This window comes from Paramormyrops kingsleyae, chromosome 4, assembly GCF_048594095.1.
Source record: "Paramormyrops kingsleyae isolate MSU_618 chromosome 4, PKINGS_0.4, whole genome shotgun sequence".
NCBI classification, from domain to species: domain Eukaryota; kingdom Metazoa; phylum Chordata; class Actinopteri; order Osteoglossiformes; family Mormyridae; genus Paramormyrops; species Paramormyrops kingsleyae.
Genome location: NC_132800.1, coordinates 23,970,630 through 23,986,956, shown reverse-complemented (window position 1 = coordinate 23,986,956; position 16,327 = coordinate 23,970,630). Strand labels below are relative to the sequence as shown.

At 42.1% G+C, this 16,327-nt stretch overlaps 1 protein-coding gene and 1 long non-coding RNA gene across 20 annotated transcripts in view; both read left to right on the top strand.

Annotated features, from left to right (window-relative positions):
- The window catches only part of dtna (dystrobrevin, alpha), an 87,261-nt gene that overhangs the window by 50,456 nt on the left and 20,478 nt on the right, over positions 1-16,327 (top strand). For 9 of the 19 annotated variants that reach the window (XM_072710909.1, XM_072710910.1, XM_072710900.1 and 6 more), the window contains 10 exons: positions 989-1,202; positions 2,364-2,449; positions 3,196-3,350; positions 4,205-4,310; positions 4,903-5,069; positions 6,667-6,791; positions 10,083-10,091; positions 10,404-10,487; positions 15,231-15,287; positions 15,428-15,505. In XM_072710909.1, coding sequence (XP_072567010.1) covers positions 989-1,202; positions 2,364-2,449; positions 3,196-3,350; positions 4,205-4,310; positions 4,903-5,069; positions 6,667-6,791; positions 10,083-10,091; positions 10,404-10,487; positions 15,231-15,287; positions 15,428-15,505 — 1,081 coding nt within the window. The other 10 variants (XM_072710911.1, XM_072710904.1, XM_072710915.1 and 7 more) reach the window with 7 other exon arrangements.
- LOC140588787 (uncharacterized) lies at positions 10,494-12,196 on the top strand. The gene is made up of 2 exons (XR_011989994.1): positions 10,494-10,650; positions 10,972-12,196. It is a non-coding gene; the product is annotated as an uncharacterized lncRNA (long non-coding RNA).

Sequence of the window (16,327 nt, the reverse complement as noted above, 5' to 3'; positions counted from 1 at the left end):
GTAGATCATTAACAACTGGACTTATGGATTCTTGCCAGTGACAAAGCCATTTGCCTTTAATAGAGATAGCTAATTTCGTAATGCATTCAGCAGTAATTCTCAATCACTCTCTTCAACTTTACAACAGGAAATGGGCTGGTCAGAATAGACATCACTATTTTAGGGGAGTGTTAAGAATGTACTGAACAGCCAGAGTAAGAATGTCATAAGTTAGAATCCTATTTCTCCCAGTACATTTTCTGTAAATAGTAAATGCCTGCTTATAAAAATCAAGGATTTTGCTTTTGTATACCACAAAATTTCTTATATTTTATAGAATTGAATACAATTATTTTTTTTAGGAAAAAAAAATTGTTTGAAAGTCTCCTTCCTTTACGACATTAGCCTTAATCAAGTTCGATTCGAAATTATTTATCTATGTCTACCTCTGAGACAGTACTGTGTGCTGTGCCTTTTTTTATTGGTTAGTCAGCTTTTAAATAAGCCACACTTTTTTGGTTTATAGCCAAATCTGTTGTAGAGATATAGCCTCATAGAGTAGGGGCTCGAATCCCACCTACGCACTCTTACGCACTTTCTCCCTGTATTTGCTCACGGTCCTCGTACAGGCCATGAACATCTGATTAGGCGATTGATGTCTCTAAATTGTGTGCGTGTTTGTATAAATGTGTGTCCAGCACTTGCCTGCTATGCCACCCAAGATGTCTTCTGCCTTGTGCTATGCAGGCCTGTTCTAGATAAGCACTCCAGTAGGAAGGAAGCTTGGATGGGTGGATGGATATTTCTGTAGTATCTTTTTATTAGTACTGGAATGAATATGAAGTATAAAATATAGATTTTAATTATATCCTCTCTGGTATCCATGATATGTTTCAGCTGAAGCTGATTTTGATTTCCAGCTAATAACTTACAATGAGTATTTACTGATGTAATACTAAAATACTGTTGTTTTAGCCTCTAATTTCCACCAATCTCCACCAAATTGTAGTGCATCTAGTAGACATCTGGAATGTCATAGAGGCCTTCAGAGAGAATGGTCTCAACAACATGGACCTCAGCACTCAGTTCACTGTGGCTCGGCTGGAAGCAATACTGTCCACCATCTTCTACCAGCTGAACAAACGCCTGCCAACCACCCATCAGATCAACGTGGAGCAGTCCATCAGCCTGCTCCTCAACTTTCTGCTGGCCGCTTACGATCCGTAAGTCCCGCAAACGAAATAGCACATGAATATCACAAGTGCAGGATTTCACTTAATACTACATAATATATAGGGTTCATGGTCATTTTCATGTTCTATATGTGTATAGGTCTTTGTGATCAACCACTCAGTATATTGAAGTTTGTTTGTTTAATATAAGATGTTGTCTAAATTGCCTATAATGTATGTTGGTTTATGCTCTGATGAACTGATGTCCTGTCCAGGGTGTACCCTCTGCTATACTCAGTTATATGTTGAACAAAGTCGTTAGGAATACTGCAGTATGTTTCCTGTTTACTATAAACAAAATATATCCTGATTTAAACATGTTTTTATTTCCCAGTACTATTAAGCAGGACTGTGTCATTTTGATATTTGAAATTCTGGATTTAGTTTACGTATGCGGGATAATTTTATAGCTAATCATTCCCCAAAAGATTTTATGCAACTGCACATTTATCGGAAATGTATGCATGCATAGGCTAAATGACCCTGGGTTTTTTTCATGGTTTTCCTATATTAATAGCTGTGAGAGCAAGTCAGCAGACACAGACCATTCAGGACAAAGCTGTCCTTTGAACCACACGGCCATTAACGGTTCAAAGTCATTAATCTGTCTGCCTTTGGACTCCGAGGGCCAGGTTCTGCACCATGGACCGGGTGGAACATCAGTGAAAGTTCATCCCCTACCCAATGGGACTTTTATATGCACCTTCTAGTTATAGGGACATTTTGTGTCTGTGAAATAAAACACTTACTGGCCATTGTTTCATTTGGCTGGGCTTTTGACTTAATATATTTTTTTTCCTGCTTTCACGTTTGTTTTCTTGTATCTTCCTTATTTCACAAGGCAACGTGCATTCTGTGGTGCAAAGACATTGCTGAATATGTTATGGCCTTCCCCTGTTAATGTGATGTTTAAATTGGCAAGTCGGTGTTATTCACATCAATATATTTATCTGCAATAATTTTAAACAAATGCATTCAGCTGACTTCATGATGTTATGAAAGGTAATTGTGTTTGTAATTGTAATTGTCTTGAATTACTTTCCCCACATAACTACTTTTAAATCCGGACTGTGTATAGCAGCTCGAATAAGACTGTAGGGACGCAGCGACTCTTAGTGACGCTGTCCTTGCTTTCACTGTGTTTTCTTCTAGGGAAGGTCACGGGAAAATCTCTGTCTTTGTCGTCAAGATGGCCTTGGCAACCATTTGTGGAGGAAAGATGATGGACAAATTAAGATGTAAGTGACACCCAAGAGGACGAGCCGCCCTGTAAATGTAACATTCCTTAAAGCTACAGCCGACTTTTTCCCTAATTAGTCTAATGAAAAGGGTAGCTCTTGGTTAGCAGTCTGAGAGCTCTCTGCGTTTCTTCGTACGGAAATAGTATTCGCAGGATACATGCAGTTCTGTCTGTCAGACAGAGGTGGCAATTTCAGGTCCAGAAAGTAAAAATCCAGACCATGATTTACTTTCAACCAACCAGTTGAGCATAAAGAGTCACAGTCACAGAGTACTCAACTGGTTGGTTGAAAGTAAATCATGGTCTGGATTTTTACTTTCTGGACCTGAAATTGCCACCTCTGCTATCAGAGTTATTTTTTAAAGCAGTGTCTTCTTTTGAGGGTCAGCCCTTGCGGCTTGGACCTTTTGTGGCCCTTCTGATCTAGCAGGGGTCCCTGCAGGAATTAAACATCCATCAGCTTTTGTCTGTTCATTGCCCAAAGTGACCCATCGGTCCGGCTGCCTGACTCGTGCTTTGGGAACTGCCAGCGTGATCAAAGGCACTCTGGATAAAAAATTAATGAGGCATCAGAACTCAGCATGAACGAACTTGCTGGCACAGAGCCAAGCCCACTTCCTAATAAGGTCAAGACCTGGCAGCAAAGAGACGACTGCCCTAACCTAAGCTTCTGTTTAACATCTATTCAGATGTTATGAGCGGCCATTTTCATTTTCACGACTTATTTTCATGTTGCCTTTCCAGATATTTTTTCACAGATATCTGACTCCAGTGGTATAATGGTTTACGCCAAGTTTGACCAGTTCCTGAAAGAAGTCCTTAAACTGCCCACCGCCGTGTTTGAAGGCCCCTCGTTCGGCTACACTGAGCAGGCTGCGAGATCCTGCTTTGCACAACAGGTAGAGTCACAGCTCATTGATCTCGGGTCATTTCCTGATGACACTGTGACTTAGACGAACCAGCCTTTCCTCCCTTTAAGTAACTATGGTTTTCTGTTACTCCACCTACCTTGCAGCAGTCAGAAGTATTTTGGGTGGCTGGTTTTAATTGCCGGTTGCTCTGTTGCCCAAGTGCTGATACCCCAAGGTCCTTCGAAGGACGAAGGAATTAATGTTCATGCCATGGGGATAATCAAACCTCTTTTTCTCCAGGAGTGAATTTCCCCACAGAAGATGAAGCAAAGTGCTCCATGTATTTTAATCTAGTTAGATATGGCTTTATTATAGTCTTTGAGTCTGGGGGGGGGGGCGGATATTTATCATGAGGAACTGTGAGATCTTTATAGACATAGGTAAAGCATCTAGCCACAGAAAGACTATGTTCACCTATGGGTACTAATACTTGACGGGCTGTTCTTCAGCCAATCTGTGAAGCACAACTGCGGCCCCTGTTGGCCTGGAGGTGCCATTACAGCATGACGTTGTTGGTGGTCTTTCAAATTTTCTTTGGAGCTGATAATGAAAAATACTCATAGACCGCCCCCCCCCCCCCAAACTGAAAAAACTGGCCAAAATAAAGCTAAAGACTATCAATGCTAAAGAATTATTTCTGTTCCGTGTAGCATCCATAGAGTGTGGTGAATGATTGTAGCATGTAAATTTTATTTAGCTTTTTTTTTTTTTTTAGCTATTTTTGAGAAGTAATAATAAATATGAATAAAAAGATTATAAAAAAAATTAAACAGAAAGGGGCGATATCTGATGGGTTAAAATGTATATGTAACCTATATCCTTTTTGAATTTCCTGTTTTAAGAAAACGGTCTCCCTGAACACTTTCCTGGACACGCTGATGTCGGATCCCCCCCCCCAGTGCCTGGTGTGGCTGCCGCTGATGCACCGTCTGGCTAACGTGGAGAACGGTACTGTGGGCTGCCTTCCTACAGCTAAAAATCTATGCATACGTGTGTGTGTGTGTGTGTGTGTGTGTGTGTGTGTGTGTGTGTATATGTGTATATATATATAGAGAGAGAGTGAGAGAGAGAGAATCGGATAATGGGATAGACTTTAATGGTTTGAGAAATACATTTACATTAAGAATGGTCAGCCACAGAATACCTACCTACTGCAGATATGCTGTGTACTTCAGCTTATAAATTCAGTGATGGTGATTGGTTCACACACCATTGACCATACTCTCATATTATTTAATTTGTGTCAATTTTGTCGCAGAATCTTAAAACAGTGCAGAAACTTAATGATTAATTAAAATGAATATGGATATGCTGATATCTCTTATATAATTAACTCATCACTATGTGTTCGTCAGTTTGGAAACATTAACCAATCACACTTCTCTCTCTGCCTCTCTTTGGTGGCGTCCGGTACCTTAGGTCCAGGGTTACATAATATACGCGCCCCCTTCCCCCGCACTGTTAACTGTCCCCCCCCAGAGTATAAATCTGTGGTCGGCAGCTTAGTCCCTCTGTCCCCTGTTTGTCCCTCCCCTTCCAGTATTTCACCCAGTCGAATGCTCCTACTGCCACAGCGAGAGTATGATGGGATTCCGCTACCGCTGCCAGCAGTGTCATAATTACCAGCTTTGTCAGGACTGCTTCTGGAGGGGACATGCCAGTGGTTCCCATAGCAACCAGCACCAGATGAAGGAGTACACATCATGGGTAAGGGGGAGGAGCTATGACCGCATCAAACCAGTCTGAAAGACGCTTCGACAGCAGCTGAAGTGTGACGTCATTAGAGTTACTCTTCAATAAACTATGTTGCTTGCATGTCCAAGGCAGCCGTGATCACAGTGTTAATACTCTGATAAGGGCAGCAGAAAATGTATTTGAAGCATCCTTTATCTGATTAATCAAATTGGCCGGATATTACCAGTTACAGTCCGTCACACACAAACAAAATTTTGAAGGAACGCAAACCTCAAGATCTGCTTCCATTTTAAGATGGTACATTTCAGTGGAGAAAATAATAATTGCGAAAAAACGTGTGAGCTAATGAAAAATGGTGGCATTGTGGATCCTTCAGCTGTCAGAATGACACGCTTAGCCCTCAGTGCCTTCTATTTTATAACCAATTACACATTCACATACTTAAATGGACGTATTACCCAGCAAATCTGGCACATCCTTTATTTTATGTGACCAGAAAAAGGCAGTTATGAGTTTTGTTACAATTTAAGATAAGTGCAACCTTTGCCGAATCTCTTAGATGCAATTTACAAAATTGTCTCATAATGCAAGACAATCACTTGTCTGATATCTGCTAATGTGGTGTAAAAAGATGTTCCTATATAGCAGCATATTTAAATTAATATATTTCTGAGAATTACTATGTCTGCCAGTAAATAGTGGGAATAGCTTATGGTAATTGATGCAAATGGATGACCCAATGTGATCAATTGCCACTACTGCTGATTTCAGTGTTTGTGTTATTTAACGCTTAAAATGAGCGTAATCTTGCCGCTCTGGCACAGTCCCGCCCCACCCCTGCTCTGCCCCGCTGTTTCGGATCGTGCAGGTGGCGGGTCCAAGCCACTAGAGGAGGCCGGACCAAGATATATTATTGGTTGGTCCCGCCTCCTCTAGTTTCACCTCCTCTGTAATCTGATTGGTTATCTTTCTGAACCAATCATTTTTCGTTCTGCCCTTACACGCCCATGAGCTTCTTCTGATTGTCTCTCAGGAATGTTACCATATAACTTTAACATTGATCCAGATTATTCCATGTTACAATTTTATGGAAATTGTGCTGCTGCAATGCATACACTTACTAGATTATATGTAACTTGTCATTTACTTTTCCTTTCCCTACCCTGAATTACTTACTGCTTGGTCTGAGCAGAACACCCCAGACATGAAGTGGCTCTTTATTTTCCGTACCAGCCCACGCCGGGCAGGGCAGTGGTGATCCGAGAGACTGTCCCAGAACACACAAGACCCCTGGGACACCCCGGGCATAATTCCAGTCCTTCACTTCCACTAGCATACACTAGGGGCGCAATAGAGACACCAGTCCTCCTAAACACTCTGTCTTTACAGTTTGGTTGGGAGTCCGAGTACCTGTAGGAGAGCCACCTTCGTTCTATATTTCACCACAGAAATATCCTTAGAAGTTTCCTCAATACATGAACTTGTTCTTATTAAAGTGCACACTATTATGATGAAGATTCAAACTAAACAATAGTTATGTTAACGTGAAACAGCTATTAGCATGGCAGATTTATTTATCAGACATCACTAATTTTCTTTTTGCCCCAAGAAATCTCCCGCAAAGAAGTTAACAAACGCTCTGAGCAAGTCGCTCAGCTGTGCTTCCAGTGGTGAACCTCTGCACCCCATGTTCCCTGACCAGCCTGAGAAGCCACTCAACCTAGCCCACGTCGTGTGAGTACCCTATATCCTCACCTCTAACCATGCCCACATCGTGTGAGTACCCTATATCCTCACCTCTAACCATGCCCACGTTGTGTGAGTACCCTATATCCTCACCTCCAACCATGCCCACATCGTGTGAGTACCCTATATCCTCACCTCTAACCATGCCCACGTTGTGTGAGTACCCTATATCCTCACCTCTAACCATGCCCACATCGTGTGAGTACCCTATATCCTCACCTCTAACCATGCCCACGCGGTGTGAGTACCCTATATCCTCACCTCTAACCATGCCCACATCGTGTGAGTACCCTATATCCTCACCTCTAACCATGCCCACATCGTGTGAGTACCCTATATCCTCACCTCTAACCATGCCCACGTCGTGTGAGTACCCTATATCCTCACCTCCAACCTAGCCCACGTCGTGTGAGTACCCTATATCCTCACCTCTAACCATGCCCACGTCGTGTGAGTACCCTATATTCTCACCTCTAACCATGCCCACATCGTGTGAGTACCCAGCATGCTCACCTCCAACCATGCCCACGTCGTGTGAGTACCCTATATCCTCACCTCTAACCATGCCCACATCGTGTGAGTACCCTATATCCTCACCTCTAACCATGCCCACATCGTGTGAGTACCCAGCATGCTCACCTCTAACCATGCCCACATCGTGTGAGTACCCTATATCCTCACCTCTAACCATGCCCACATCGTGTGAGTACCCTATATCCTCACCTCTAACCATGCCCACGTCGTGTGAGTACCCTATATCCTCACCTCCAACCTAGCCCACGTCGTGTGAGTACCCTATATCCTCACCTCTAACCATGCCCACGTCGTGTGAGTACCCTATATCCTCACCTCTAACCATGCCCACATCGTGTGAGTACCCAGCATGCTCACCTCCAACCATGCCCACATCGTGTGAGTACCCAGCATGCTCACCTCCAACCATGCCCACATCGTGTGAGTACCCTATATCCTCACCTCTAACCATGCCCACATCGTGTGAGTACCCTATATCCTCACCTCTAACCATGCCCACGTCGTGTGAGTACCCAGCATGCTCACCTCCAACCATGCCCACATCGTGTGAGTACCCAGCATGCTCACCTCCAACCATGCCCACATCGTGTGAGTACCCTATATCCTCACCTCTAACCATGCCCACATCGTGTGAGTACCCTATATCCTCACCTCTAACCATGCCCACATCGTGTGAGTACCCTATATCCTCACCTCTAACCATGCCCACATCGTGTGAGTACCCTATATCCTCACTTCTAACCATGCCCACATCGTGTGAGTACCCTATATCCTCACCTCTAACCATGCCCACATCGTGTGAGTACCCAGCATGCTCACCTCTAACCATGCCCACATCGTGTGAGTAAGCAGCATGCTCACCTCCAGCCATGCCCACATCGTGTGAGTAAGCAGCATGCTCACCTCCAACCATGCCCACATCGTGTGAGTAACCAGCATGCTCACCTCCAGCCATGCCCACATCGTGTGAGTACCCTATATCCTCACCTCTAACCATGCCCACATCGTGTGAGTACCCAGCATGCTCACCTCTAACCATGCCCACATCGTGTGAGTAACCAGCATGCTCACCTCCAGCCATGCCCACATCGTGTGAGTAAGCAGCATGCTCACCTCCAACCATGCCCACATCGTGTGAGTAACCAGCATGCTCACCTCCAGCCATGCCCACATCGTGTGAGTACCCTATATCCTCACCTCTAACCATGCCCACGTCGTGTGAGTACCCTATATCCTCACCTCTAACCATGCCCACATCGTGTGAGTACCCAGCATGCTCACCTCTAACCATGCCCACATCGTGTGAGTACCCTAGATCCTCACCTCTAACCATGCCCACGTCGTGTGAGTACCCTATATCCTCACCTCTAACCATGCCCACGTCGTGTGAGTACCCTATATCCTCACCTCTAACCATGCCCACGTCGTGTGAGTACCCTATATCCTCACCTCTAACCATGCCCACATCGTGTGAGTACCCAGCATGCTCACCTCTAACCATGCCCACATCGTGTGAGTACCCTATATCCTCACCTCTAACCATGCCCACATCGTGTGAGTACCCTATATCCTCACCTCTAACCATGCCCACATCGTGTGAGTACCCTATATCCTCACCTCTAACCATGCCCACATCGTGTGAGTAACCAGCAGTCTCACCTCCAGCCATGCCCACATCGTGTGAGTAAGCAGCATGCTCACCTCCAACCATGCCCACATCGTGTGAGTACCCTATATCCTCACCTCTAACCATGCCCACATCGTGTGAGTACCCTATATCCTCACCTCTAACCATGCCCACATCGTGTGAGTACCCAGCATGCTCACCTCTAACTAGCACCTCCAGCTGAGTTTTGCCCATTACTACTCACACATTTCAACTCTTGTTAAAGCAAAAAAATATATACTATTTTGTACTTTTGGTGGATTTTCCAAATATGTAAACAGGCAAACGTTATTGGGTATTGTTTACCTGTAGTCCTTTACAGAGGTTTAGAATTATTTCTGAAGACCTTGTTTGCATTACTGTTTTTAAGCAGTTTTAGGGTTCATGGTGGTTCTTTGGGTTTGGCCTCTGTGCATCATAATGGGCAGGTCATCAGTTCACATCCCTAGGTTAGCAGAACTGGTGAATTACTGTTGGTTTTAGCCCTTAACCCTGAGGTCCTGGGGCACCAGATAAATGGCTTTATCAGGTGTAAAAGAGCAGACCTTTCCTGTTGCAGCCAGATTCAGGTTAAATCTACTGTAATACCATAGTTCATCTCCTATGTGCTTAACAGAATCTGGAAAACGGAGAATCGCAGGCTAATGTGTATGCATGCATGTTGCATGTATATATGTCCCATTTTCTGTTTCATTTTTTGTTTATGTCGTGTGCCAGACTCATTCAATGAGCTGTATGTATCCTATCGAAGCCCGTATTTGTACACGGAGCATCTACTCCAAAATGCTCTCCTACCATCTGATGGCCATTTGTCAGTTCTTGGCCCTGCACCAGCACGCTGTTTGCTGAGCGCCCGAATCTGCAGCCGGGGGGCAGTGGAGAGCGCACTCCGCTGTAATGCTAATTACGGGAGCCAGCCTGTGCTCAGAGCGACCACATGGCTTATTGTCATCTTCTGACATTAAATATTGATCATTAAAGGCAGCCTTATTGTGTACAGCTCTTCAGATTGTTATAATACACAAGTGTTCTTTCAGAATTACTATATCTTTTTCTGTTCTTTCTATGCTGCAATATAGTGATACTTGGTAAGTATTATTTATTGAATAATTTCTTAATTAATATGACAGTTCTTGTATCCTGAAAATCTGAAAGTTGTTTATACTGCCCAGGTTATAAGCCTGTATAGTATAATAATATAATGATATTTTATGGATAATAATAGTTTACATGAAGATTAACATTGCCAACATTTCTTAAATTTGCAGTTTTGAGTTATATGGTCATTGTTTTAACCCTCTAACATGGTTAAAACATTAATAGATATATTCTGGCAAATAAATATATGTATTTTTAATGATGGGGGAAGATTTGAGAGTGTGACTGTGCCCTTCCTGCAGGCCTCCTCGACCAGTAAACAGCATGAACGACTCCATGTTTTCCCACTCTGTCCCAACCTCAGGAAGCCCTTTCACAAGCAAAAGGTGAGTATCTGTGTGCTTCCACTGGGAGATACTGAATTTGTTTGAATGGGTGAGAATGCAGGCAATCAGAATAGCTGATTATATTATATTATATCCCGTCTGTCAGGCAGTCAGCAGGACCTACTGGTAGGTAGTCTGTCAGTCAGTCAGGCTTGTCTGTCAGGCAGTATACTTCAGCCCAATAGCCTTCTTTCTAGGCATTCAGTATGATCTTAACCTGTTAGCCTAGTTTGTCAGTCAGTACCAGTAGGTGGCCTGTCAGTCAGGCCATCTATCAGGCAGTTAGTAGGGGTATGTGGTCTGTGAGGCAGACAGTATTAGAAGGCAGTCTGTAAGGCAGTCATTACTGGTAGGCGGTCTAAGTCAGGCTGATCTGTCAGGCAGTCCGTAGGTGTAGGTTGTCTATCAGACGGACAGCACTGGCTGGCAGTCTGTCAGGCAATCAGTACTGGTAGGTGATCTGTCAGTCAGGCTGGGTTGTCAGGCAGTCTGTAGAGGTAGGTGATCTGTCAGTCAGGCTGGGTTGTCAGGCAGTCTGTAGAGGTAGGTGATCTGTCAGTCAGGCTGGGTTGTCAGGCAGTCTGTAGAGGTAGGTGATCTGTCAGTCAGGCTGGGTTGTCAGGCAGTCTGTAGAGGTAGGTGATCTGTCAGTCAGGCTGGGTTGTCAGGCAGTCTGTAGAGGTAGGTGATCTGTCAGTCAGGCTGGGTTGTCAGGCAGTCTGTAGAGGTAGGTGATCTGTCAGGTAGCAATTATATTTCAACCCAATTGCCTCCTTTGTCCACATTCAGTATGATCTTAACTAGCCTGCCTGTCAGTATAAGTTCTGTATGATGTGCAGTCATATAGGATCAAACTAAACCTGCTAAGTTAATAGGCCGTCTGTCATATCATTAAGGCAGCTTTTCTGTGTTTTAACAAATGGTGCACTTAGTAGTGAAACAGACCACTGTTTGTGGAGGGGTAGCATTTAAGAGACGTTCAGCATTAACTTGTAACTGTTGAGTTTATTTTGACTTTCAAGAAGCATTCTCTGAAGTTCATTTAAAACATAAATCGCAGTCTTTTTTATTGTACTGAAAAGCCTATGAGGACCGAAGAAAAATGAATACATTAAATGTTCGTGCAAGAAAGAGGGAAAATACTTGTTTCAGTTGGCAGGAGGCTTAAACTGGGCTGTAAAATTTCGCCTTTCATGAAGAGTGTCCCAAGGCGTTATATGAACTAAAGTTCTTAGAATAAATGTTGATAATCACACTGGATTTAGATAAATGTTTCACCTAAAGCTATGATACAAATGAGCTTTAACTCAGCTTACAGATAGAAATAAGTATGATTCTTCCTGTTAATAATCTTCTCCGAAACCACAGATGAAAGGTTATTGTAGCATTAGACAGTATACCTCATTTTTATTTGAAGTAGCAATTGACCATGAAATGTTAATGTGTTACATTTTACTCTGAGTGTTTATATAGAAGAAATACACATTAACAGAGCTGGAGACACGATGGAGAATTTATCTGTGAGTGAGGTTATAATTGTATGGGTAGTGAGACTTGAACTGAAATAAACTGACTTGATTTTACTTATGGTTTGGGGCTTGCAGCTTAAGACCAACATTTTGCTGTAGAAGCTAGTAGATAGGGCCCTAAATCTAGGTAGAATAAGAAATACTGTTTAATGTAACTCCTAGTTATCATCCTTGGAAAAACTTGAAAAATATGGTCTGTAAGAGATCCTGCTAATGGTTTTAAAGACAGAAGTATACAGGGTTAGGGCTTACAGCCAGGATTGTGGCCCAGGACGCTTAAAATAAGTAATGTTTTCAATACTTATGCAAAGAACAAATTTAATTTCACACTAAGCTGAAGCAATTTTGAGAGAAGGAAATTATCTTAATTTTGAAGCCTTAGCTATTTGAGTGAATTAAATGAGTCTTTCTTTGTTTTACAGAAGTAAACATTAAAGCGGGAATCTGAATTGCAAAGAGAAAGTATTGCGTATCGTTTTTTTAAAGTTTAATACATAGTGGTACGGTGTGTATGAAGTTTAGATGTGGAATATTATTCAAGGTGTGCTTTGAGGAAGAGGAAAAGGTAGCTACTGTAATACCTGGAGTCTTTCCACACATGAACACGGCCTGTTCAGTCCTGCTGCCATCATGCATGTTTCATAATGTGCAGCTTGTCGAACATAAATACTCGGGTAAGTAGCCTGCTTGGATGAGGTCGGGATTGGGTTGGAACAATGGCTGTGGAGATTGCAGTTCCTGTGTCTGTCGCTCAGGTTGTCCCGTTGGCTCATGGTTCGGGTCTAATGCTCGGTGTATGGCAGCTATACTTCACGCCCCCGCCTCTGCACCCGCTTGTTCTGATGGTACCTTACTGCTTGGCCTGTCCAGGTGTTTGGGCGGAAGCCCACCTACCCCTCTCCCAGGAGGTGACCGGGGACAGGCTGATGAGCATGCTCTAATTAAGCTGTATGTAAGTCAGCTGATCGAAGACCGACGGTCAGTATGTCGCTAGACAGCGCCCCCTAGTGATTACTGCCTCGCCCCAATAGCCTCTCCCAGCTTCATAGCAGACGACCCGCTCTGCAGTAACCGTGTAGCATCCACCTGCCTTTTCTAACTGTACACTAACAAATTCAGAAAGATGTCTCATTTTATCGCTTAACGTTTTATTCCTACTCTGGTTTCCATCCTTGTCTTCTTCCATGGGAATCATAAGTTTAGCTGCCTACCCAGAATGCATAAGTGCAGCGATGTTTTAAACTCTTAGGGACCGCTTTTGAAGTCCCTGGTTGATTAAGCTTAAGAGACTTCACAAAAGTGATTTCCATAAGTTTTACATCATAGAGGGTGTGTACATTTTTTAAGAGAATTCTAAAAAAATAAAATAGATCATTATTCCCATGGTTAAGAACATTTTGGACACCTGGCCTTTCAAATAATCTTAAATTTATTGTGTAAAATTGCTACTAGAATAGTATGGATTTCATAGTTCATTGCTTGTTTTGTTCATTTTTTTTTTTTTAACTATTATACCGGACGCCAAATGATGTTCGCTGAATGGTGAGATTTTCTCCACTGCCTTCTTTGATTAGTTTTTCTTATATTCTTTTGTACATTTTCAGTGTTGGAGCAATGAACAGATAGAAAGTATCATTTTAAATATCTTCCCTTTGCGATCCTGAACTGGATAAGCAATTAATGGAAGACTGATGGATTTATGGTTGCCTTTTTCGGATTGAACTTTATTCAATTCAATGTCTGATTCTATGATGGCTTTTTAACAAACATACCATTTCGTCTTGCTGGTAAAGAGAGTAGAGGCCTATTTAAAGGTTTTAAAATTTATTTATGTTCAGAAACTTAATATTGTTAGTTATGACTGCACTTTGTTGTCATTTGTTTAGTTTGTCAGTATTATCAAAAGCAATATTTATATTGTGTGAAAATGTGTTTATATTTCAGTGTTTTATGCTGTTTACATATTTACGCTTTTAACTAGAAATTTGTTTATCATTGTTAACCAGTTGACAATCAAACAATCATGAAATCAGATATGTTAAACATTTAAGCTTATGTTTTGAGTTATTACGACAATGGTCATTTCTTATGAATATAAATTACAATGCATTTTAATTATAATATAATAATTTGTTTTAAAATCACTAGGTTTACATGAATCAATTTACCTAGAATATTATTCATAGACCCAAACTTCAGATCTTTTCAACTGTGTAATTCTGTTCTCAAAGTTAAATGGTAACACTTCACTTGATGAGGCTCAAATACTTAGTGATAAATCAGTTACTACTGAAGTACGAATTATGAGCGAATTTAGTAGCTACTTGAGATAAAAGATGCGTTATGATTCATTAATGATGAACAAACATGAGATTATTATTTCACTTGTGTTATTCATTACTTGTTCTTTCAGTAGTTCCTTCAGTGGCTCGCAAAGGTTTATCGAATGAACACATATAGTGACAGATATAGTAATTGCTTGATAAAACATGCACAATGATTCATTAATGAATTAACATGAGATCAGTATGTAACTACAACTTGGTTTATACATAAGTAATAGTATAATAGCATATTATTTGTGCTCCATCACGTGAAGTGTTACCAGTTAGATAAGTGACACAGAGAAGAAAAAATAAAGTGAGTTAAGATGCACAGGTAATAGTTGTTTGCTTCGTCGGCACAAGAATGGAGAATCGGCTTAGGATCGGATGTTTGCATCTATGTCATTAGGTTGGATTATCGATAAACGCCAGTTCTTTGGGGTTGACATCTATTTTTACATTATTAGCATATGTCAATGGGGTTCGAACCAAATATTCAAATTTGTTTTAGTGTAAATTTGCAGAATGCAGATATATTATGAAAGAAATAATCAAAGAGCACATTCAGAGCATCAGTATTACAGTACTATGGTTTAAAAGGTCAATTGAACACTGTATGCTTCTTTAGCTATGATGCCCAAACGGAAGTGGTCCTTTCTGCGCGTTCAATGTTCCCAGACCAGCTGCCACGACGGCTAAGCTAGTGATACAGCCTAGAGCAGCCACACATCTCACAGAATTCAAACTCAACCTAGGTTTTTCCTAAAAGGCCCATCAGGAAATATGATGCTAAACTAACCCTTTGTCCAGCTACCTTCCAGGTAAATCCGATTTAAAGATGTGTACCTAAATCCCAAGGTCTAAGGAATATGTACTATATTCACGTACAGCCCAGATAACCCAGAACAGCCTGAGTCCAGTCCAGGTGGAACCAATCTAGGGCGCAGGTACCTTCCTTCATTACTAGAACTACACCTGTGGTCATGTGTTCCGATCATGTGACTCGGCCTCAGTCTGGTCGGTGCTCCAATAATACTGTGTGTGTTTGTTTTTGCCCTCCCTGCTGTGTCGCTGTTGGTATAAAAAGCGAGCCTAGCAAGACGGTCGAAGTTGGGCAGAACCCAGATTTGACTAGAGCCGCTCCGACTCTGTTGAAAGGGAAGGGGTAAGTGTGACGCTAGTAGGTCCCCATCGAGTCCACCTCTGATTTGTGGCGATGCCGTCTGCACGTTTGGCCAGTGCCAGGCTGGCCACCGGCTGTGGGCTCAGGGTTTTGGTTCCTGTTTGGCTTCAGTAACGATCTGGCTTCGCTTGTCACATGCCCGTTTGAACATATTTTAAGATTTACTAAATTTAGTCAGTTGTACATTGTTACTCGGGATCTTTGCTGAATCTCGACAGATTGACCCGGTACTATCTGCATGTGCTGTTAACATTTATGTCATGGCACTTAGACAGAGTTGTTGTTTTTTATTTTGAAAATGTATGCCGATCAAAAAGCACAAAACCGGAATGCTTTATCCCTTTAAGAAGTTTTCAGTTTTGTGAATTGCCCCATACAATTATTTATGTCAGTCTACAGGTATGTGAAATTGGGGCTTTGTTCTTAATTAATGTGTATTTTAAATTAAAATAAAAAACTGCACTGCACCCCTTCGTGACAGTTATCGTAATTCTGCTCAAACACTTAACCAAGCAGTACATCCTGTTTAAATATAATATTCTTGGTAAAATACCATATGTGTGTTATTTTATGTTTCACCTGGGGGTAGGATTTAGAACAATTCCAAGGGCCCCCTAAACATTTAGTAACGTGATTGGATTGGTCTGGGTTGCAGCACCAGTATGATTTGCTTCCACGGGACCCAGAATCTCTAGCCGTGTCCCAAGGACTGTCTTTGTTATGTAATAATACATTGCAAAGTTGTCTCTGAAAGTTTGAAAATGCACCCATGTATTTTGAGAAAATGGATCTTATATTGTTAAG